Raw genomic sequence first — 22,285 nt, forward strand, 5'->3', positions numbered from 1 at the left:
GCCTCCCTGGGACCCCTGAGATGCCCCCAGTTCCTCCTTCCCTGCTCCCCTTCCTCCACACTCCATGCCCCGGGAGCCCTTCTACCCAGGAAATCAGGAGTCTTAGCCCCCAGTCAGCCTGGCTACAGGACCCCTGAGGCCTGGTGTCCTTGTCCTGCTAACTGGGCTCCTTCCTTGTTCCCGGAAATGAGCTCTAGTTTGCTAGCTGAGTCATTCATTCAGCCATTTGTTTGAGACTCCACTCACATCCCAGGCTGCAGGCCAGATGCCCTTCAAGATGGTATGCAATTTTGCTTAGTTTTCCCCATTGCTTGTCACAAACTCTGCCAGCCACCAACTCCTACCCACTCAAGTCTCTATACTGGCTACCCCCACCCCTGCCACCCCTATTACTCTGCTCTAACTTCTGCTGGAAAGCCCACCAGTTAGTCATGTCTCATCAGCATCAGTCTGGGCTGTGTTGCTGCTCCCAGCACTTATACCCAGATCATCCCTCCAGTTGTCTTCATGTCCCCAGGAGTCCTGGTCCAGCTCCTTCGTCCACACCTCACACCTTCTGGGCAGCTTTCCCTCCAGCCTCTGAGAAGGACAGAGACTAGCTGCCCCCTCTCGAGTCTACCTGCCTTGGTTCTGCCCTAGGTCCCTGCATCTCAGCTAGGTCCAGGACAAGGTGGCTCCTGCTGCAGACCCTGATCAACAACCCCAGACTGGTCATGCTCAGGAAATCAAGGCCGGATCGTGGCTCCCAGGAGTTTACCCAGATTCTGTTGACGAGCTCGGAGATCTGACATGGACCTGCAGCATTACGATAAGGCCATTGCAGGATGAGTGCCGCCAAGAAGGCCCAGGCACCCCTGCAGCTGCATCCTGCAGTGTGACAGGACGCACAGCCCTGTCCACGCAGGTGGCACACAGACCAAGCCATTCATGGGATGGCACCCGGGCTGAACCATGAAACCTCAGATCTATTCACTCCCTTGGTAAGCAGATCAAGAACTAAAGAGAATTTTTGTTGAACAAACTTTGCCCAGTAATAATTTCCACTATCCCTGGTGAGGAGGCAGCCTTGGGGCATTCTGTGTTGAGATGCACTTAAGTTGACCACAGGGCAGAATTTTGTGTTACTGAAAAAGGTGGTAAATTTTTTTTCTTTTGTTTTTTGTTTGTTTTGGGGGGAGAGGTAATTAGGTTTATTTATTTATTTTAATGGAGGTACTAGAGATTGAACCCAGGTCCTCATGCATGCTAGGCATGCACTCTGCCACTGAGCTGTACCCTTCCCCCCAGGGTGGTTTTTTTTTTTTTTTTATCAGGTTTTTATATCAGGAGAGCTGAACTGTTTGATACAGTTTTTCTCTGGGAGAAAGTGTAGCCTTAATCCAATAAGGTCCTCAGTCATTTCCTCCTTTCCAGGCCATATGGTGGTGGGAGACAAGGAAATCCATGATCCCAGCCTCCAGTCCAGGTGGGAGAGCAGAGTGGGACACACTGAGCTCTCTCCCATGGCCACTGGGATGGGAACAGATCAGAACTGACCTGCGCCTTGGTCACAAGGGAGATGTATAGATGCTCTTGCCGAGTGGGAGGGGTGATCTCCTGAGAAAGCTACCTGGCTGAGGAGGCAGAGACCAGATGGGCAGGCATTCAAGGTGGGGGAAAATAAGAGCAAAGGTGTGGTGGCAGGAAAGCCCCAGTTCGAGGCAGGTGAACCCTCTGGTGTATGCAGTGCATGGCACTGGAAGCTGGCTAGACCATCCAAGAAGGTCTCTCTTTGTGCAGAGGGCCCAGTACTTAATGCAAATTCTTCACGCCCAAGCATAAGGTCTCTGATGGCCTGTCTCTCACGAAGCCTGTGCAGGTGCCAGGAGGACTCAACAACAGGTAAGAGAAGTCCCTGCCCAGCTCACAAGTCCCAGAGCCACTGAAATTCAGTAATCAGTATTAAGCATCTACTGTAAACCCAGTCCTATTGCTTGATGTGTTTGCCAGATGTACCTCTTTTAACTTAATCTCTGCAAATTTTGTCATTCTACTTTTTGAAACTAAGAAAACTGGGACTCAGAGTATTGGGATCCCCACATCACCACTTTCTAGCTGTGTGACATCAGCTAAATTCCTTCACCTGTCTGTGCTTTCTTTTCCTTACATATAGAGGGGTAATACCCGCACCACTAAAAATTATTTTGAGGATAAGATGAGTTAATACACAGAAACACTCCTAAGCCAGTGCCTGACATGTCCTAAACTCTCAGTAAATATCAGTCATTTTTATTTGTAATGTTACACTTCATGGTGATCTGATTAATGTCTGCCTCTCACTATGCTCTCAGCTCCAGGAAGAAAGAGGCCCTTTCAGATTTTACTCACCATTACCAAGTACTTGTAGTAACATAGTAGGATCTTGGAATGAATGAAAGAATGAGGCCATGATGAATAAATCTTTCAGCCATGAATTCAATACTGGAATCAATCCTGGCATCATGATCGCGTGACCACTAAACAGAAGGTCAGGAGCCCTGGGTTTCGGTCCCAGCTCTGTCAGGAGCATGAGTCTCAGTTTTCCTAAATGAGAGCTAGTGCTGCCCTCCCAGCCAGTGCTCCTCATTTGTACCCAGCCAATGCTGACCAAGTACCTGCTACGTGCAGTCACCACGCCAGGGACACAGGACACCAGGGAGATGAGGTCCTGCCTGCTGCACAGGCCTCTCAGCTCCTGCTATGATTGTCTCCCAATCTCTTCCCTGAACTGCCTTGTGATCTCCTCAAGGGCAGGGATCAGGTTTCTCTCATCCTTGAGGACATTACATAATGATAAAAGGTGTGTTCTATCAAGAAGATGTAATGATTATAAACATAAACATATCTAACAACAGAGTTCCCAAAACATGAAGCAAAAACTGACAGAGTTGAAGGGAAAAATGGACAGTTCTGTACTAATAGTGGCGATTTCAGTAGTCCTCTTTCAATAATGGATAGTAAAACCAGACGGAAATCAGTAAAGAAATAGAGAACTCGAACAACACCATAAACCAGTTAGACGTAGCCCTCCATCCAACAGCAGAATATGTATTCTTCTCAGGTGCGTATGGAACATTCTCAAGGATAGACCATGTGTTAGGCCCCCAAACAAGTATTAATACATTTTTAAAAAATTAAATCATAAAAAGTATCATTTCTGACCACAATGGAATGAAACTAGATAACAGTGACAGAAGGAAAATTGGGGGGAAAATCACAAATATGGGAAAATTAAACAATTCTCCATTAAACACCCAATGAGTGAAAGTTGAAAACAAGGGATATTAGAAAATACCTTGAATCAAATGAAAATAAAGCTACAACATACCAAAACCTATGGCATGCAGGAAAAGCAGTACTCATAGGGACATTTATGGTTGTAAATGTCTACATCAAAAAGAAGATCCCAAAACAATAACTTTACACCTTGAGGACTAGAAAAGGAAGAGTAAACTAAACCTAAAGCTAGCAAAAAGAGGGTAATAATAAATATGAGAGCAGAGATAAGATAAAGAACAGGAAAATACAGAAAATCAATCAAACCAAAAGTGAGTTCTGTGAAAAGATCAACAAAATTGACAAACTTTTATCTAGAATCACTAAGAAAAAAGAGAAAAGACCACAATATTAAAAGCAGAACTGAAAGTTGGATATTACTACCGACTCTGCAAGAGTGAAAATGATTATAAGAGTATAGTGTGAATAGCTTTACTCCAACAAGTTGGATAACCTATGTGAGATGGACAAGTTCCTACAAGCATACACACTAGCCAAGTTGACTCAAGAAGAAATAGAAACTGAATAGACCTATAACAAGAGATTGAATTCTTAAAAATTATTTTAAAAAATGCACACAACCTACAACAAATACAAGACCAGATGGCTTCATGAGTGAATTCTACAAAGCATTTAAAGAAGATTTAAACTCATTCTTCTCAAACTCCCCCCAAAAATAAAAGAGGAGGAGACACTTCTTTCACATTTGATGTGGCCAGCCTAACCCTGATAGGAGAGCAGACTAGAACTGGAAGACTTAAGGTAAAATGGCAATATTCCCTAAAGTAAACCACACTTCCAGTGCAGTCCTTGTAAAATACCAACTAATGTTTGTTGCAGAAACGGAAAAGCTGATACTAAAATTCAAATGGAATTGCAAATAGCCCAAACAATGTTGAAAAAGGTGAACAAAGTTAGAAGGCACACACATCCTGATTTTAAGTTTTAATACAAAGCAACAGTAATCAGACTGCATCTCTGGCATAAGATAGGTATATAAACCAGTGGAATAGGCTGAAAGTCCAGAAAGAAACCATAATCTATGGTCACATGATTCTCAAACAAATGGTTGAATTTAAACAAGTGGTCAAGACCATTGAATGTGGAAAACAGTGTTTTCAACAAATGGTGCTAGGAAAACGGGAAATCTGCATGCAAAAGAATGAATTTGGATCCTTGCCTTATACCATATACAAAAATAAACACAATGGAGCAAATCTATATTTAAGAGCTAGAACTATAAATTCTTAAAACAAAAGGATAAATATTATGATCTTGGATTTGCTAATTCTTAGGTATAACAGCCAAAGCACAAGCAAGAAACAATAGATAAGTTCATAAGACTTAATCTATCAAGACTTCATAAATATGATAAACTTTTGTGCATCAAAGGACAGTATCAGGAGATGTAAAGACAACCTAGAATGGGAGAAAATATTTGCAAATCATATATCTGATATGGGACTAATATTCAGAATATATAAAAAAATTCTTACAGCTTGAGATGGTCTTGCCTGTCAATTTGGCTAGGTTATCGTTCCTGATTATTTATCAAATACATCTACAATCAGTTGACTTGTGGGGATGATACCCTTGAAAATTTGGATGAGTCTCAATCACTCAGCTGAAACCTCTAAGAGGAAAAATTGAAGTTTCCTACTGAAGAAGAAATCACGCCTGAGATTGCAGGATAAAATCCTCTTGAGTTTCTAGTCTGCTGGTCTATTCTGTAGGCTTCAAATTTGCCAGCCCCACAACAAGAATAATTTCTTGAAATAAGTCTCTTTATATGTGTCTCTCTCTGTGCGTGTACATATACATACACAGTACATACATATATATACACATATACATATAAATGCATACACACATATATGTCCATGTTATGTATGTTCTTTTTTTCTGCAGAACCCTGACATACAAAACCAAAGATGGTTCTAGGGCAACAGAATCTTAAAGACTGTTTTCTCAAATTGTTCTGGGGTTTCTGGAATTGGTTCTCTAACTGAATAAATTCAAAGGCACTCAACTCTCTTTCCCTTGTTAAAGAGGGCACTGATGGTCCATGGATATGCACAGATCATCAGTTTGGTGGCATTCCCCTGCTGGACCCCTACCCCCGCCCTCCATATCTCATCATCTAGAGCTCCAGCAGGGAAGGTTCACACTCTCCATGGCATAAGCAAAGCACACGACTATGGAAAAGAACACAGCCATCCCAGAAAGCTCTAGGGGCACAGGTTAGCTACCCCTTTAGGGCACGTAGATGACAGCAGTAGGACTGAGTGTGTAAACTGGATATTGTCTGTGACCGTGGACCGCAGGTTAACATGGCCCCCGAAATCACCTGGGTCAGCAGGGGGACTGTGGGGGTCTTCCACTGAACAGGAAATGACCCTGATCCTGATAAACCAGGTAAACCAGAGCTCACCTGTGATCCATCAGGTCCCAGCCAGGGAGGATTGGCTGTGGTGTCACTGACAGAAAGGCTGAGGGCTTTCTAGGGAATTTGTGCCTCAAAAAGAATTGTACTGGTGGGTCTCCTTCTGCACCCAGGGTGAGGGGCTGGCCCATCTCCCTCCTGCCCTTCTCCCACATACAAAAAACTGAATGCGAGAAGTCTCTATCTCACTTAAATTAGCGTAGGAAGTGAAAGAACCAAACCAAAACTCGAAGGCCGTAAAAGAAACAGGATTTTAGTATAGTAATATTTAAATCTAGCATTTACTATTTACAATAGGTTACCTCTCCCCAGTAGGTAAATGGATGCTGGGGATGAACTGTCAGGGAGATGGGGTGGGGTCACCCCCTCTTCTCCTGGCCTCGAGGGACCCCAGGAAAAGGCTCACAATATTCTCCTTCACCTCAGAGCTGAAGGAGCTGGCTTGGTGCACCCCAAGTGCTCTAGCTGTGTCCCCACTGCTGAGGAAGGGTTGTACTTGAGCTGGTCTCAGGAGTGTAATCTTCCACAGGTAGTGGGTGCTGTGTTGGGGGCCTGGTGGTGGGAGAGAGGAGAGGTATTACCTCAGGGGGCCTGTCCCACCCTCCTCTCTGGGCCCCCACTGCACTCTGTGTTCTCAGCCTGTGCTGAGTGCTCAGCCCATCAAACAATAGCCTAGTTGTCCCTGCTGCGGGAGCCATCCTTTAGCATCACCCATTTCACAGAGAAGGAAACTAAGTCCCAACAAACTGAGGTGAATCGTCCAGGTACAGGACTGGGCAATTGTAGAGCTGAGCTCTGACTCCCCAAGACCACGCTTAGCCGTAGGATTCAGCCACTGCCAGCCTGGCCACTCTCTTACTCCTTGGCCTTGAATGTTCTGCTGGCCGACTAGGACAGGTGGCAGGATAGGCTGTAGCTACAGGGTAGGGTGGCACCTGAGAACCTACCAGGCACCACACCTCAGGTGTGCCTCCCAGTGCCTGCCCAGCGACTCAGTCCAGGTGCACCAGAGGTCCCCATGCACCAAGGTGTGGGGCTGACCAGGGAGCCACAGCTGTGCACAGGCTCTCAGAGCCGACCACCCGGAAGAGTTGGCCATGAGGGTGGAGTCTGTACCTGCCTTCACCCCACTCCTGCCTTGCCTCACCCCTCATTCTCACAGAGCTGCTCCACGTCCTGGAACCAGGCCCCAGATTGAAGTTGTAATGATTTGCAGCCACCTGGAGCAGCAGGGGCTCTCTCATTATTTCGGGTTCCTGGGGCCAGAGGGAAGGACAGAACACAGACACTGGCCTTGGCAGGGTGGAGTGAGGCTGGGGCTGGTCCTGGGTCTTTGCACACATGGAAGCTCTCCATCTCTCCAATTCCATCCAGGTCCTACCTGTTCTCAGAGATGGATGTAAAAAGCCCCTCCTCCAGGAAGTTGTCCTTGATGCCAGGCCCCTTCCCCCACCTACCAATTCAGTGGGTCTCCCACTTCTCTTATGAAACTCTCCCAATAAATGCAAAATGCAGGGGACAGAGCAGGGAGTGACTGGCCCAGAGGGTCTCTGATTTCCACTCACCTCCCCTCCCTGCTGTGAGTGCACCAGCTCTTCACCTTACTCCTTTTCTAGAGGAATATTCCTTTTCTGGAGGTTGATCTGATTCCTCTAGGAGGCAGACAGCCAAAGTCCCTCAGAAAGAGCCCCCTAGTCCATAACTAGCCCTCCATCCTTACCCCTCCTCCTGTTGCACTGCCACCAGAGTCCTCCAGAGGGCAGGGCACACACAGAATACAGGGCTTGGACCTAGGCCAGGCTCTAGGCTCCCTAGTTGCCAGGGCAGGAGAGTTGAGCCTCAGGGACCTTTTAGCTCAATCGTGTCTGATGACAGATGGGCAGACTGAGGCCTCAGGCAAGAAGGGTCTTGGAGGAACCCGACATCTCTTTCTCTTCCATGGGCACCATCTGAGGGGGAGGCTGACTAGCTCCTGACCAAAACCTTCTAAGCTTTGCAGTCAAGTGGCTCTGCGACTTCACTAGCTGGGAAACCAGGATGGGTATCTTATGCAGAGCCTTCGTTCACCTATTCCTAAAATGGACATGGTGCCCGGCTCACAGGAGGGCTGAAGCTCTCATGACAGGAGGTTTGCCAGGTGCTGAGAGCCTAGGACCCTTAGTGGCCCTCAGGTCCCACTCTCCTCACCTTCTGAGAACACCAGGCTCCTCCTAATCACCATTCTGGGTCTGCTTTTGGCAAATTATAGCGTATGTGGTCCCTGGCTTTTTTCCACCCCCAAATCAAGCCCTTTCAGGCTCCTGGTCACTTCTAACGGAGGATTTGAGGCACTGTGGCAACAAGAGGCAGGGCTGGAGGAGGAAGGTCCCTCCTCTCTTGGTTTGGAGGCCTCCTGCTGAAAGGGGTGAGCCCCCTCCTCTCTGACCCTGGAGCCCCTCTGCCACAGGCACACTCGCCTTCTGCTGCTGCTGCCTTTTCTGGGCTCTCTAGGGGATCATCTCCAGGTCCCCCTCCTGCCAGGCTCAGGGACAGGGTCAGTGAAGTCATACTCCCCTCAGCCTATTTCCCCCAGAACCCCTAACCACTGACCCCAGACATCTGACCTGAGTCTTTTGGTACCAGTGCTACTCTGTCCTCCAGTGTGCTCTGATGCTAGAACAGTCCAGCTCCCATACCCACTGGTGTGCGGCCTTGGGCCTGCAGCCTGGCCTCCCTGAGCCTGTTCCTTATCTGGAAAGTGTAGGGATAACTTCATCTACCTCACAGGTCTCCTCAGGATGCAGTGTCATATAACTATCACTGCTCACTCCACCAGCACATTTCTTCCCTCCCTGGAAACTCATCCCCACCCTGTGAGGCCTGTACCACAGGATCATCACCTTACTCTTTCCAGACGAGGAGACAGAGGCCCAAAGAGGGGCAGCGACTCGCTCAGAGGCTCACAGAGGAGAGGCCTCTCCCCTTCCAGCCACAGGCCCTGTGCCAGCTGCCTTTGCCTCACCCAGCCCCACCACTGACCAGAGTCCCGTGGGCTGGATTTGGTAGGGTCTGCAGACCTGGTAAGGGCCTTCTGAGCAGGAGAGCGGGTAGATTAGAGCTATATTTTTAGTAGGATTATGTGGCACTGTGGGTTGGATGAATGTAACTCAAAGAATCATACAAATTAGCCTTTTTATTATAATTCCATTCAAGCCTCAGAACCTGGATTCTGAGCCCTGCAACTTCTTTTAATCTGAGAAAGAGACGGTCTCTTTTAGAGATGCTTTCTCCTTCATATTTACAGCCAAGCACTACTCAATGCTACTTTTTGCAGAGGATGGTTTTAACAAGACAAAGAAGATAGGATGGTTTTTCTTGACCACAGTGGCTCAGAGCTTCATCTCCTTTCTCCTACTGGTTTTCAAAACATTCATTGTGCTGCTCTGGACGTTCCTACCAGCCCTGGGGTGTCCCCTGCACCAAGGGGAAACTGGCCTGGAGTTTACACTACTCCACTGGGGGCGGGGCGTAGGGGAAGGGGCGGCTCCCGTTGCTAAGGGAAACCCCGCCTCCTCCTCGGAAAGGAAGTGAGGGCGGGGCCAGCGGAGTTCCCTCCCCTCTGCGTTGCCTTGGGGACCAAGTGTGTGCTGTTGCAGTTGGGGCTGGAGGAGCCCGGGCTGACTTGAGTGGTGCTTTCTGCAGGTAGGGGTGCGGCAGGGCCTTGGGAGCAGGGTTTCCCACCACTTGGAAGGGTTTAGAGGGCTTGTCCTGAGACTGCCGCCACCCTCGCTCCTTAGTGGGCTTGGGGGGCTGGCGTGAGAGAAGCCTGCTGGGTTTCTCAGCATTCAGTGGGTGCCTAATTAGCGTAACCAAGAGCTGGTTGCTCGCTCCCTCCCTCCCTCCTTCCACTTCCCCCTACCCAGGTGTCCACCGTTGGGAGCAGAGGGGGTCCTTGAACCGCGTTCAGCGCCAGTTTGGGGGTTCAAGGACGAACTGAAATCCCAGCTGACACCTTGGGTACGTTGACTTTTTCTAGAAGAGCTTGAAGAGCGAAGCACAAAAACAGTAACTGTTATTCTTCACCCCCTTGAAATCAATCTCAGATTTGCTCCTGGCCCAGCTGGGAGAGCGGGCCTCCACAGTGAGTTCGAGTTCAATTCTTGCCTGAGATTTCCTTTTTGCTTTTTTGCTTTTTTGCTCCCTCCCGCCTTCTTTTTTTCTTTCTTTTTTTTTTTTTTTTAGAAGATGTCACTTTTCTCATAGAATTTTTTTGGGGGGTGAGGGGTAGTAGGTAATCAAGTTTGTTTATTTGTTTATTTGTCTGTTTTTAATGGAGGTACAGGGGATCCAACCCAGGACCTCATGCATGCTAAGCACACACTACACCACTGAGCTATACCCTCCCCCTCACCTTCCGCCTTCTTTTAATGTAAAAACCCTGAGACCTGAAAGGGGCCCTGATGCTTCCCCCCAGAGCAGAGGGGTCTTAGCCTGGGTGTGTCCTGCCCCAACCTGACTGCCTGGGAAGCCTTGTCCTTTGGGAGGACTTCTCCTTGGAGAGGAGTGGGGAGGTTTCTCAATATCCATCCGGGTCTAATAGAGACCAAACCCCAGACCTGATTCCTGGACAATGGCTTCCCTGCAGCGGTGTCCAGCCAGAGGCCAAGATGTCCTCAGTGGGGAAGGTGACCCAGATTCCCTGTGGGAAAGTCTACCAGCAGATCTTTGAGGCAGAGGTAAGCCTGTCTTTCTGTTCCCCCTTTTCCTGCTCCTCTTTCTCTCTGCTCCCCAAACCTCCCTCTGATCTCCAGGAAACTTCCCTCTCTCTGAAGACTTCCTTGCCTGGGAATCTAATGAAATGAGAGCTTTGAAATTGCTTTGATTAAAAATAATTCTTATTGGTTCCCAAAGTGGAGGAATACAAAATTAGAATGTCTACTCTTGAAAATTAAAAAATTAAAATTAAATTTTTAAGTTAAATTTAAAATTTTAATTTAATTTAAATTACACTGAAATAGCTAGAATTAACCATTGAGTGTCCAGGATCTTTTTCCTATACATGAAAACATTTTAATTTTTTCTATTTAAAAATTGGGTTTGATTCTATAGTAGCGTTTTAAAACCTCCCTTTTCCCCTGTTCACAGTGTCTTGGAGGCCTTTCCCATGTCAGTGCACATTCGTGTGCTTCATGATGTTTAGTGGCTGCCTAGTTTTTGACCTAAGACTTCCCATGATATATTAAAGTAATGCCCTCTTGACAACCTTGTAGGTTATTGGCATTATTTCATCTTCTATAAGAAAACTGCACAGACAAAATGAAATCTTAAAAGAAACACAGAGACTCAAACCCTTCCTTTGAAGTTATGTATTGCTTATTTAAAAGGCATTTTTATTCCTACTTTGAGCCCTGAATAATGCTCTCTAGAAGGCTTGGAAATTATAATAGTACAAATAGACCAAAGAATCAAATTACTCATGTGATCCTGCTCCCTGGAAGCAACCATTCTTAATACTTGGCATATTTTCCCCTGGTCATTTTGCTATGTATTTAAAATTTTGAGATCATAATGTATAATTTTGGTTATAATTTTAATTTATGCTCTTGAGTGATATGTTTTATGGTATATCATATCATAAGCATTTCCTCATGTCATGAAAAACCCTTCATCTCATTTTTAATAAATTCCTAACATTCCATTGAAGGGAACATACAATATTTACTCAGCCAATCCCCTATAATTGGACAATTCCATTTTTCCAATTCCTTGTGATTATAAAAAAAAATGCTGCGATGAGCATCTTGGTCCTTGTTAAAGATTTCTTAAAAGATGGCCTCCTAGAAGTGGCTGAATGACTGCTATGGGGAGTGAGAGCCCCTCTGCATGGGATGTGCCCTGGGGTTGAAGGCCTCCCTCAAAGTGCCTTCCTGCTGGCAGGCTCCCACTTGACCTTCTAAGACAGCACAGCCAGCCTGAGGGTGCTGGGAGTCTGCACTTCTGATCCCCCTAACTGGGGTCTTCCGTGGATTCAGGTGCAGCTGGTCTGCTCCCTGGCAGCCACCAGGAAACGGGCTGTGGAGCGGTCCATGACCCCAAAGGATGGCAGGAAGCCCTTGATGAAGAAGACGGATATTTATGAAGGAGAGATGTTATCTCCTCGGCAGCGGAAATGGGTGCACAGCCTACCCAATGACTGGGTCACCGAAAACCCTGTTCTCTACAGGTAGGACCTGCCATCCAGGCCACACCTCCACATGCTAGGGGTATATCAGAGTTTCCAAAAATCAAAAAGAGCTCACACAACATGAGTGCCAGGTAGGAATGAAGTCCCAGGAAACTGCCCTGAGAGAGGGAGGTCAGAACGCCTACTTTGCAGGATTGTTTGCTTCTCCCTCTCTTCCTCCCTCTTCCCTGAGAGGCACCGGGTATGCTTATCGCAACCTCCTGGAACTTGAAGCCTCAATAGGAAATAAGTGAGCAGGTCTCCGCAAAGGTGGGGAGGCTCTGACACAGAGGACGAGGTGGCCAGATGGGAGTCAGGAAAGCTGTCTGAGGGGGAACTTGCTGAGACCAGAGGATAGAGGGGAAGCCTGGGGTGAGGCTCCGAGACAGCACCAGCTTGGCCCGCTCCTGAAGGCTGGGGAAGTCAGCAGGCCTGGGCAGAGGTGGGGACAGGAGACTAGGAGAGGCTTGCAGGCCACAGTCAGTATTTTGGACTTTACTGAAGTGAGCAGCTGACTTGCACTTTTAAGACCTTCAGGCTGTGGTGTGCGGAATGTGGGGAGCAGTAAGAAGAGGCAGGGCGGAGGCCACCGCAGTCCACGTAAGCTCAGTGGGACTGTGAGAGGGACAGCAGGGCTCTCCAGACTTATTTTGGAGGCAGAACTCACAAGACCAGGGTACAGATTGGATGGGAAGTTTCCTGAGTCCTAGGTCTCTGGCCTAAGTGCTTGGGTGGACAGCAGAGGAGCCATTCCCTGAGATGGGAGCAAGGGGCATTGAGACAGGAGGATCAGGAGTTCTTTCTGAACTTCCAAGGTCAGAGGTTGAACTTGAGATTCCTGAGCATGCCATTTCAGCTCCCTGAGCTCAGACAACGCACGGAGAGAGAGAGGAGAGGAAAGTAGGGGTTGCATCTTCCTCACGGGGCGCTTTGGAGAGTAAGGCAGGAACTGGGCTTCCCTTCAACTCTTCAAGCTCTGCATGAGCCGTCAATCCTTCAGGTCTGGGGCTCTGGGACAGGAAGTTGGTCCTGCTCTATCTGCCTTTGTGATCCTTTAACCCCCGTTGGAGCAGGGATTGACCCAATGCTGGTGTTGAAGAAAATAATCAATAAACAGTCTAAATAGCAACAGAAGAATTTTATTTGAGCCAAACTGAGGACTATAGCCCAGAAGACAGCCTCTCAGATAACTCTGAGGGACTGCTCCAGAGAAACATGGTTTTCAGCACAGTTTTATGTCTTGTCAGAACAAAGAATATTAAACAAGTCAGGGGTAAATTCTTTTAAGATTTCAAAAAAACCAGATCAGCACATAAACAGCAAGTCAGCATGGCCTTGGCACCTGGAGGGGGAGTGAGAACACCATCGCTGCCCTGGCATTGTGCTGTGCTGGCTTCCTGGCATAGACAGACAAGGCCAGCTCTGCTCTGGACACACATCCAGAGCACAGCTCCCTGTGGCAGGAACAAGGATGTGTTTGTAACCTGCCAGGCCCTGCCACCCTCAGTATGACTGGGATCACTAACTCAACATCGGCACCTCTCTGAGGTGCCTCGTCCCCTTCCTGAAAATTCGGCCAGCCAAACCAGTCAACTTGTGGATTCATTTACAGAGGACAGGACCTCTGGGTGGGTGCAAGAGGAACCCTGGGGTAGGGGCAGATCACCACTAGTATAAACCAAGCCCCCAAGTCCCCGGAGCAAGTGGCCGAGAAGCCAGAGCTGTTAGCAGCTCCCATAGTCGGGGCATCCGGGCTCCTGTGGGGCCACCTTAGTCCAGGAGCATTTGGTTGTCAAGGCTGAGAGACCCAGCTCTGGAGGGTCAGCCTGGATCCCATCAGCTGCAGCCCAGGCCCTGTAGTCTTCTTTGATGGTAGGTCTGCAGTGAGGAATACATAAGAAAATGTCTGGAAAGTGCTGCATATGTCGGGGCCCCAGGGAATGGCAGGCATCGCTGAGAACTTGCCCTGTGGACAATGCATTCAGGGATTTTTATTCCATGCTCACCCACTCTGGCCCACCCTATTGAGATAGTTTGTCCTGCTCTCTCCTCCCCGACCCAAACCCCACAGACCAGGGACCTTGGCATCACATGCTGGGTCTGGGAGTCCCAGCTCTGCTTTGTACAGTGACTTCCCCAACTCCTCCCCTGTCCTGGACAAGGGGTTACCCCAGCTGCCTCATAAGGTGGGTTGCTGAAGAAGCAAATGAGGAGCATGCTGGATGCTTAGCCCTGGTCTGGCTCTCCCAGGCTGGCCATGCCCCTTCTGGTCCTCAGTTTCCACGTGTGGAAAATGGCTCCTGCCCACCACTCACACTTGGTTTACAGCCAGAGTGGAAGGAAACTCCTCGAGGGCAGGCCCCAACTTCTCATCTGAAGGCTGTGGTGTTTGCTGGCAGCAGATGCGAGGCAGTGTGTGTTGAGGGCACAGGCTCGGGACATTCTGGAATTGGAGGGGCCGAAGCTTTTGCCAATACCCAGAGTCCCTCTGGAGAGTCCATCATGTGCAGAGATCCCTGGGGTGGGGGGCAGTGTGAGGGGGCTGGGGCAGTTATTGTTCTCCTCTGCTTGTGCCTCAGAGAAAAGGAAACAGCCAAGAAGGAAAAAGCACGAGAGAGTGAGAACACCATTGCTGCCCGAGAAGTGCGGGGCCTCACAGACACCATCGGTGAGCCTCCGTTCAGCCATGGGGGCAGGCCTGGCCTGGGCCAGAGAGACAGCTCTGTGGGCATCTCCTGGAGGCTCTAATGTAGAAGCACCTGAAGGTCCCACTGTGGTCCTCTGCTCAGCCTCATGTGAACCTCTCCCCCGGGTCTTTGTCCCTGAACATTTTCCCCTAACTCTTCTCTCCTCAGCCTTGTCCCCTGGGCCTTCTCCCAGAGCAGGGAGCTGGGGGAGGAGGGCAGGGCTCCCTGCACAGTCGGCATTTACTGATGAAGCCAGTTGGTAAGGGATGGAGCTCGCTTACTGTGATTTCACAGGAGGATTTTCCGATCTGCATCATCTCCCTTCATACCACGTCACCCTAGTTTGACTTTATCCTGATATGAAGGCTCATTTCTTTGTGATAGAAAAAGTAACACATGCTCGCTCTAGAAAAACGAAGGAGATAAAGCAGAAAGTAAAAACCCCGCCTCCACAATAGCACCCCTTCTCCCCCTGACTGCCCAGTACCCATGAAACCACAGAGTGTCCAGGTTCCCATGTATATTCAGGGGACAGCAGACCCTAAAGCAGGGGGCCCCCTGCAGACTCTGCTCAGCCTCCGACTGCCGTTGTACTTTAACCCCCATGCCTGCATGTCCTCGCGTGTATAATGGGGCCGATAATAGAACTTGCCTCTTGGCTTCATCCCGAGGAGTAATTGACTTAGAACAATACCAGGTAAATGGTAAGTGCTGACAAGTGTTGGTTAATCCCATCCATATATGTATTTTCTCCCACAAAACTTTTTTAAAAACACAATGGTCCTATTCTATACCTACCATTTGGAACTTTCTTCCACTCATGACTTAACTCCCTGTAGCTCTACAGACTGCCTTCTTTTCCCTTAAGTCTCTGACACTGCTGGCCTGCTCTGGGGTCCATCTGTTGAACCCAGGCCCTTTCTACCTTGCTGCCCTTTCCCGGGTTCTCTGCCCTCTCCCTGGTGCTCCGAGGGCAGCCTCAGCCCCTCTGTTGTTCTCCCTCAGTTCCCGAGAGGATCAGCACCGTCACCCTTCAAGGGCGAGGAGACTACAAGAGAAAGGGCTATGAAAGTGCGCTGGCGAGCTTTAAGAAGGAGATCGCTCAGATTGGGATGGTGAGAATTCCCCCTCTCACTCCCTTTGTTCCTGGGCCCTTCCGAGGAAAAGGCGGCCTTGGCGCTGCACCCACCACCCCTCCCCCAGGTCCTCAGTGGCTCACCCCCATGTGGACAGAGTCCCAGTAGCCATGGTCAAATGGCTCGCTGCAGGTGCTGATTATGAGCACAGCCCTATATGTCAGGTGCTGTTATAATCCCCACTTCACTGGTGAGGCCCAGAAAGTGCTGCCTGATTTGGCATCTAAGGGCCAAGTGGGAACTGGACACTGGCTCTGATCCTACAGCCCAGTCTTTGATCTCCCTGCTCAGTCCTACTAACAGGGGGCCAAACAGCCTGGCCCTTAGGCACCGCCCTCACTTGGCTCCCTGTTCCTCTCCAGAGATCCTATCTTTAAACACGCTGTCCCTGGAACATTCCCTTTTGCCCTTTCGGGTCCTCTCTGAGCCATGGATTGCAGTCACCACTTTCTCCCTGAGTTCCCTGGATTCCTGGAGCTGGCTGTAGACCCAAAGAACCAAGAAGGCTCTCTCCCAGCCAGCTCATCACTTTCCTAATGCGTCCCAACTGGACATGAGCTCCACTCTCACCATGAGTCTGTGGCTTAACCTAACTGAGCCTCAGCTCCCTTGTCTGAAGTGTTCTTGGAATTATTTCATTGGCTACTTCTTTAATGAGTATTTGTTGAGCTCCAACCATGGGCCAGGCATGATGTCAGCACCTACTTTGCAGGTGGTGATGAGGACCAAGTGAGCCTGAGGACATGGGCTCACGCATGCCATGTGCCCCAAAGGGTGCTGCCCTAGGCTCTATGAACAGTTAGTAAATCCTAGCTCCTTAGGTCTAGGTAAGAGTTATTATTTTTGAGACGGGACCACAGTTGGCACTTCCGCATCACAGGATCGGTGGGGGGCATCATTCCTGTCCCAGAGGTGCTGATACCATAGTTCTTGCCCTCCTGGCTTGTTTTAGGAAATGGAGCCTCTCATTTTGGAGCCAGGAGTGCTTTTTTTAAAGAAGCTGGCTAACTCTGATGAAGACATCAACTGTCTCTTCAAAAAGGTGGAAAACGACAGCAACCTTGAAGACTACACCATCCAGGTAGGGGTCCCCTCATGGGGGAGCCCACCCTGCCGGCATCCCGCTCCTGCCCTCCCTGCCACCCATCCTCCCAGCCCGACCCGACCCAAACTTCTCTGCACAGACCCTGTTGGAACTGCGGAATCAGGTGGCCGAGAAGTTCCGGCTCCAGAAGCAGGAGATTAAGGAGCTGGACGAGACGCTGCACTCTCTTGAGTTCTCCCGGGCAGATAAAGTGAGTTGGCCTGCAGGTGGGCTCTTGGTGATTTTCACTTGTGGAGTTTCCGAGGCATCACCTGTTTCCCTTTAGTTCTCCAGGAGAGTGTCACTCAGTATGGGGCCTTGTCGTTTCTAGCTAAAAAGCGTGTTGAAGAAATATGTGGAAATCATAGAGAAAACTTCCTACCTCATGCAGCCCGACGTGTACAGGCTGATAAATAAAGAAGCCATGGTGAGTGGTTTTCATGTGCAGGGGACCAGCCCATGGGAGCCTTAGAGCCTGGGGTCTCAGGAACGATGGGCTTCTCCTATATAACATCTCCAAGTAACTCAGGTTCAGGACCAGAGGCTTTGTTGAGTATTTTCAGTGGAAATCTCTCTAGTACACTTCATACTTCCCTGCCATGTTCATCCCGGGATACCTAATCTAGTCATCGGTCTGAGCACTGCTGCTTTTATGAGCACCTACTGGGCCACGTCTCAGCTGCCACGTGCAGTGTGATATGTATTGCATGACAATACATGACAGAGGCATCGTCTCACAGCTGTCACATCTCAGGGAGGTGTGTGCACTCATAAGTGACCTCAGCATGCTCTGCATGTCTAGTTTTTCGTGGTTCTTGTCTCTCCTCCTGCTGTTGCTCAGTGCCTATTGCTGAACCATGCCAGCCCCCTGGCTGTGTCCCCACTGCTTCCCTGTCCACACCCCCAGCATCTCCCAGATGCTTTCTCTGGGATAGAAAACAAGAAGTTCAAGGTTGTTCATGAAAGGACACTTTTGGCTACTCAGAGTTGCTTTTTCTTGCATGGGTTTCCAGGTCCCATGCAGAAAGCTAGGCTCTCCAGAGAACAGGTTTCCTCGCAGCATGCAGGGAAGGAGTACAGTGTTCAGAATCACAGGTGGGCTCCAGCCCAGGCCTGTGCCTTGGGGTCCTGGACAAAGCACAGACAGGGGATGAGCACAGACCTCCCTCTCCACTGCCCAGACATGCAGTTCCCGAAATCACTCGGCCCCTGCACGTGGAACTCCCTGTCCAAATTATGGAGATAATGATACTTAAATGCCGGTAGTTGTTGGGAGGATGACTTAAGAGGGCTCAGCAGTGGCTGCTTTCATTTTGAGACAAGCAAGAGTTCCTGACTTTTATCCATTTAATCCACTGGGGGAGTCAGAGTTAGCAGTGTCCCAGTTATGTTCTGATGTTTGACTTTCCTGTGCTTATTGTACACAGAGCAACTGGCACTTGCTGTTTGCTCTATGTGCATTTATCTCTTTTAACTTCATAAATTCCCTGTGCTGTAAATAGCGTTATTTCTGCACCATGGCTGGGGAATTGGAGGTTCAGGAAATACTTGCCAGTGCCCCCCAGCTAGGAAGAACAGCTGGCATCAAACCTCAGGTTCCAGTAGAAATTGTTACTGGAATTTCTACCTGCTGAGCTTGGCGGTTCTCACCCCTGCCCCCAGGCGTTGCCTAAACAGCTTAGGAATTGTGGGGAGGCATTATTGGCTGTTCCAGTCCTTGGGGGCATGGGAGAGGCTGCTCTCATTTAAGGGAGGAGGGGAGGGAAGCTTCGCGGCAGAACAGTACCACACAGTGAAGCATTGTCCCCACTGCCATGCCGAAGGCGCCCTGGTGAGGACCACTGGGAGGGCTGCCAAAGGATGTTCTAGCTCTGGCCTCATTTGGTAACTGGGTCTCTGTTCTCGTCACAGCCATATGTGGCTGGTCCCTGGTAGCACGAGCACTCTGCTTTCCAAACAAATTTATTAAAAATAAATAAACAAACAGTTACACTGAGAACCCACTGAAGTGGTTAACTCCAGTGAACTTAAAATCACCTTTTTAAAAACAATCTGATGTGGCCTTGTAGCTGGGTTGAAATACACAGGTCAGGGTTCATAGTTAAGTTCTCAGGAGGGACCCCTGTCACTGTCCATAGCCGCTGACCCTCAGGCAGCTTCCTTGCGTGCCCAGTACGGTCCCCATCAGACACTGCCGCTGCCCTGCAGTCAGCCTGCAGCCCACCGAGCCCCTCTCCAGCACCCACTGGCCCTCTCCAGCCAAGCCTTGTTCTGACCTCAGAGAGTCCCTGCTGCATCTACAGACTGCCCACCTGTGTCTGCAGGTCATAAACCACGCCCTGCTGGGCAACCGGAGGGCCCTCGCCCAGCTGTTTGTCAACCTGATGGAGGCTGCGCTGCAGCAGGAGCTCGAAAGCCACCGGCGCTGGCAGAGCCTGGTCGATTCCTGGAAGGCCCTCAAGAAGGAGGACCTGGTGCGGGGTTTCAGGTTGGTGGCCGCCCACACTGCCCGTGGCTCTTTCCCCGGCCCGCCCGGACAGACGGCGGCATGGGCAAGGGGGCGCATTCTGCATCTTCCCCATCTTTTGTTGTTACTTTAAAGTGCTGTTTTTCTGGCAGTAAATATAATAAGTGCTCTTGTTTTTTTTTTTAAGTTAAAATAGATAAAAGTATAAGGAAGAAATTAAAAGCCACCACTAATGCCTCACCACAGTGAGAAGCAGAGCTGATATTTTGGTATATTTTCTCCCAGCTTTTTTAGACCCTTACCGTGTGTGTAGATTTGTACCTCGTTTTCTTCTTGCACATTTTCTCATAAGCATTTTCTGAGTACAGTGCAAATTGAAAACATTAGTCTGATTATCTGTCCAGTGACCATTCTTTACTACTCCACACAACCCAGTGTTGCTGACAGAGGCCAATGGCCACCCCTCAGTTTGGGACGCTTCCCGCCCTGTGGTAGCAGGCTTCCCCCATGGGAAGGAGGGTGAAGAGAGGACTCATCGCCAAGCTTCCCCCACCAGGTGACACTTTTGTTAATATTGACCAAGGGGTCCTGGAGCTTTTAGCCAACAAGGAAGGCTCACTTTTGCCTGGGACCACGATGTGTGAGGACACCAAAGAGCATCTGTCTGTCTGCGCTATAGGCCTAGGGGTGGGAGGCCCATTTATAAACCTGCATTTCCAGATGGAGAGCCCTAGAGTCTGACGCTGTAGATGAAGGAAAAATGTACCAAGGTCTGGCTCCACTTGACTTGCCCTGTGACCTTGATCAACGGCTTGAGCATTCGGAGCCTTTTTCTGCAGGCCCCATGATGGCCTGGTGCTAGGGTTTTGGTGATGATCAACAAGATGCTGTATTGACAGTGTCTGGCTTGGACCTGGGCCTGGGCCTGGGCCTGGAAGGATGTTACAGATGTCAGTAATCACCGACAGTGATGGCAGGAGCTGACATCCGCTGGGCATTTCCCAGTGGCCAGGCATGGTGCTAAGGGCTTTGCTTGAGTTATCTGGCTGGGTCCTCACAAGTACCAGATGAGGAAGGTGCTGTCGTTAGCTCCATGACAGAAGAGGAAACTGAGATTCAGAGAGAGGGAGTGAGTTGCCCAAGGTCACAGAGCTGGAGGTGGCAGTCAGGACCCTTACTCTGTCTGTGCCTGCTTGTCCCATGCTCTTAGTGCCAGAGCTTCACTGGCAGTTTCTCCATCCTTCTCTCTCCCATTGTCCCTCCCCCACCTCTCCTCCATCCTCTCCTCAGTGTCCCGGAGGCCTAGACAGGGAGGAAGGGTCTTGGAGTGGTGTCAAGGTGCTGGGGTTTGAATGTTCTTGCTATGGGTCTCATCCCTTCTCTCCTACCCACCCACTTTGCCCCTCCTCTCTCCATGGTGCTCATGTATCTGGACACCCAGTGAGTTCATGGCCAATGAGAGGATCCAGGCTCCTCCAGCTGTGAAGAAGGAACTGGAGAGCATGCTGAAGAACCAGAGCACCCTGCAGCAGAAGCGGCTGGAACATCTCTGCACCATCTGGTACAGCGGGCAAGGTTGCTGGGGAGGGGTGCTTCGGGGGTCCATGGGGGAGGCAGGTGCAGTCATCAGCGTTGACCTTTCCCCTGAGGTGTCCTCCAGACCAGGCCATCTCCCAGTTCTCTGGTTTTGGGCTGGTCACTTGGGCCCACGTTCTGGGGTGTTCTAGCCCCAGTGGCAACAGGGAACATGACACATTTGCTGTAGAAAGAAGTTTAGTGCAACTGTGCTGAAAAGCTTGGAAGCAGGCAGTGACAAGGGGTAAGGTCATAGGAGAGTCGGGGAGGGAAGAGCCAGGCCAGGGCAGTGGGGAGCAGAGTGGCTCCATCAGCTCTGCAGTTTGGAGGGTGGATGCAAGGGTGTGAGGCTGGAGGCCCGAAGCGTGGTGAGGGGGCTGCTGCCATCGGACAGGGGACCTGTTAGAGGGTGAAGATGCTTCCCTCAGACCTGGGTCCATCAGCTCTGACCCCACAATGAGCTGTTTGGTGGGGGTACACTGAGTGTACTAGACCCTGGAAGCCCACTGCGTGGGGAGCCTGTCGCATTCACCCTCAGCAGCAGGAGGGAGCCTTCATGATCCTGCAAGGCAGAGATATTTCATGTGCTGGGACCTGTGTACCTTGTCATTCCCTTTCACCCTGACCACCCAGGACACAGGTTCTTCACGTTTCCCACCACAGAGCCCACGTTCTCCTAGGATGTAAATGACTGTTAGGACCCCACACGACTTGAGCCAGAGAGTCTCCCCCGGGATGGGCATCTCCTGCCCCACGCGCAGCCACATTTTCATGCAGGTGTGAAGTTAGCAAGGTGGATAAAAATCTCAGCACAAGGAAAAATGCTTTTGTTGTTTTCTGTGCCTCCACTTACTTCTGACTCTGAGTCCTTGTTCATTAAACTGGACAAAATTTAGTCTTTTCTTGGGGGTCCTGGCCAGTAAGGATGGACATCCCACCCAAAGCCAAGTCTGGTCATCAGTGTTTGGTCCACACACATGCCACTGGGCAACTGCTGTTGCCTCCTGACAGCTGGACGCAGGAGTCTTGAGGGACTGCTCAGAGCCCCTGTGTCCTTACACCCAGGCAGCCATTCCTGTCTAGGGAGCTGGATCTTGCACCTGCTCCCACGGTGCCACCAGGAAGTAGGACCCAGGCTGGCACTGTCCATCCTGCTCTGTCTGCACCTCCCCCCGGTGGCTTTCTATTGGGTGAGGAGATAGTCATGGTCCCCAGGATCCCCCTCCTCCCCAGGGATCTCAGCCCACTCCCACAAATGCCTTCTCCTCACCAGCACTCTCGGCTCTCCTGAGAACTTAGACTTTTGCAAACAAAATGCAGAAAGATTTCTAGGCTGATGTCTTTTCTGCCCCACCACATCCCTTGCATAGGTGGTGAACATGAGGCTGGCTACTGTC

At 49.8% G+C, this 22,285-nt stretch overlaps 2 protein-coding genes across 4 annotated transcripts in view; both read left to right on the plus strand.

The window, feature by feature from the left end:
- The window catches only part of LOC116663192 (stimulated by retinoic acid gene 6 protein-like), a 44,484-nt gene extending 39,298 nt beyond the window's left edge, over positions 1–5,186 (plus strand). For 2 of the 3 annotated variants that reach the window (XM_032478030.1, XM_032478028.1), the window contains one exon: positions 640–1,139. In XM_032478030.1, coding sequence (XP_032333921.1) covers positions 640–788 — 149 coding nt within the window. In that variant the 3' untranslated portion in view covers positions 789–1,139. Of the gene's footprint in view, positions 1–639 lie in introns of all 3 variants that reach the window. The other variant, XM_032478029.1, reaches the window with a different exon arrangement.
- Positions 850–22,285, plus strand: part of CCDC180 (coiled-coil domain containing 180) — a 59,019-nt gene continuing 37,583 nt past the window's right edge. The window contains exons 1-11 of the mRNA XM_032478027.1: positions 850–980; positions 1,817–1,881; positions 10,362–10,452; positions 11,749–11,939; positions 14,519–14,607; positions 15,632–15,741; positions 16,715–16,843; positions 16,947–17,057; positions 17,178–17,273; positions 19,171–19,334; positions 20,755–20,874. Of these exons, the coding sequence (XP_032333918.1) occupies positions 933–980; positions 1,817–1,881; positions 10,362–10,452; positions 11,749–11,939; positions 14,519–14,607; positions 15,632–15,741; positions 16,715–16,843; positions 16,947–17,057; positions 17,178–17,273; positions 19,171–19,334; positions 20,755–20,874 (1,214 nt within the window). The 5' untranslated portion in view covers positions 850–932. The remainder of the gene's footprint in view (positions 981–1,816; positions 1,882–10,361; positions 10,453–11,748; positions 11,940–14,518; positions 14,608–15,631; positions 15,742–16,714; positions 16,844–16,946; positions 17,058–17,177; positions 17,274–19,170; positions 19,335–20,754; positions 20,875–22,285) is intronic.

Source organism: Camelus ferus, chromosome 4 (assembly GCF_009834535.1).
Source record: "Camelus ferus isolate YT-003-E chromosome 4, BCGSAC_Cfer_1.0, whole genome shotgun sequence".
Classification (NCBI taxonomy): domain Eukaryota; kingdom Metazoa; phylum Chordata; class Mammalia; order Artiodactyla; family Camelidae; genus Camelus; species Camelus ferus.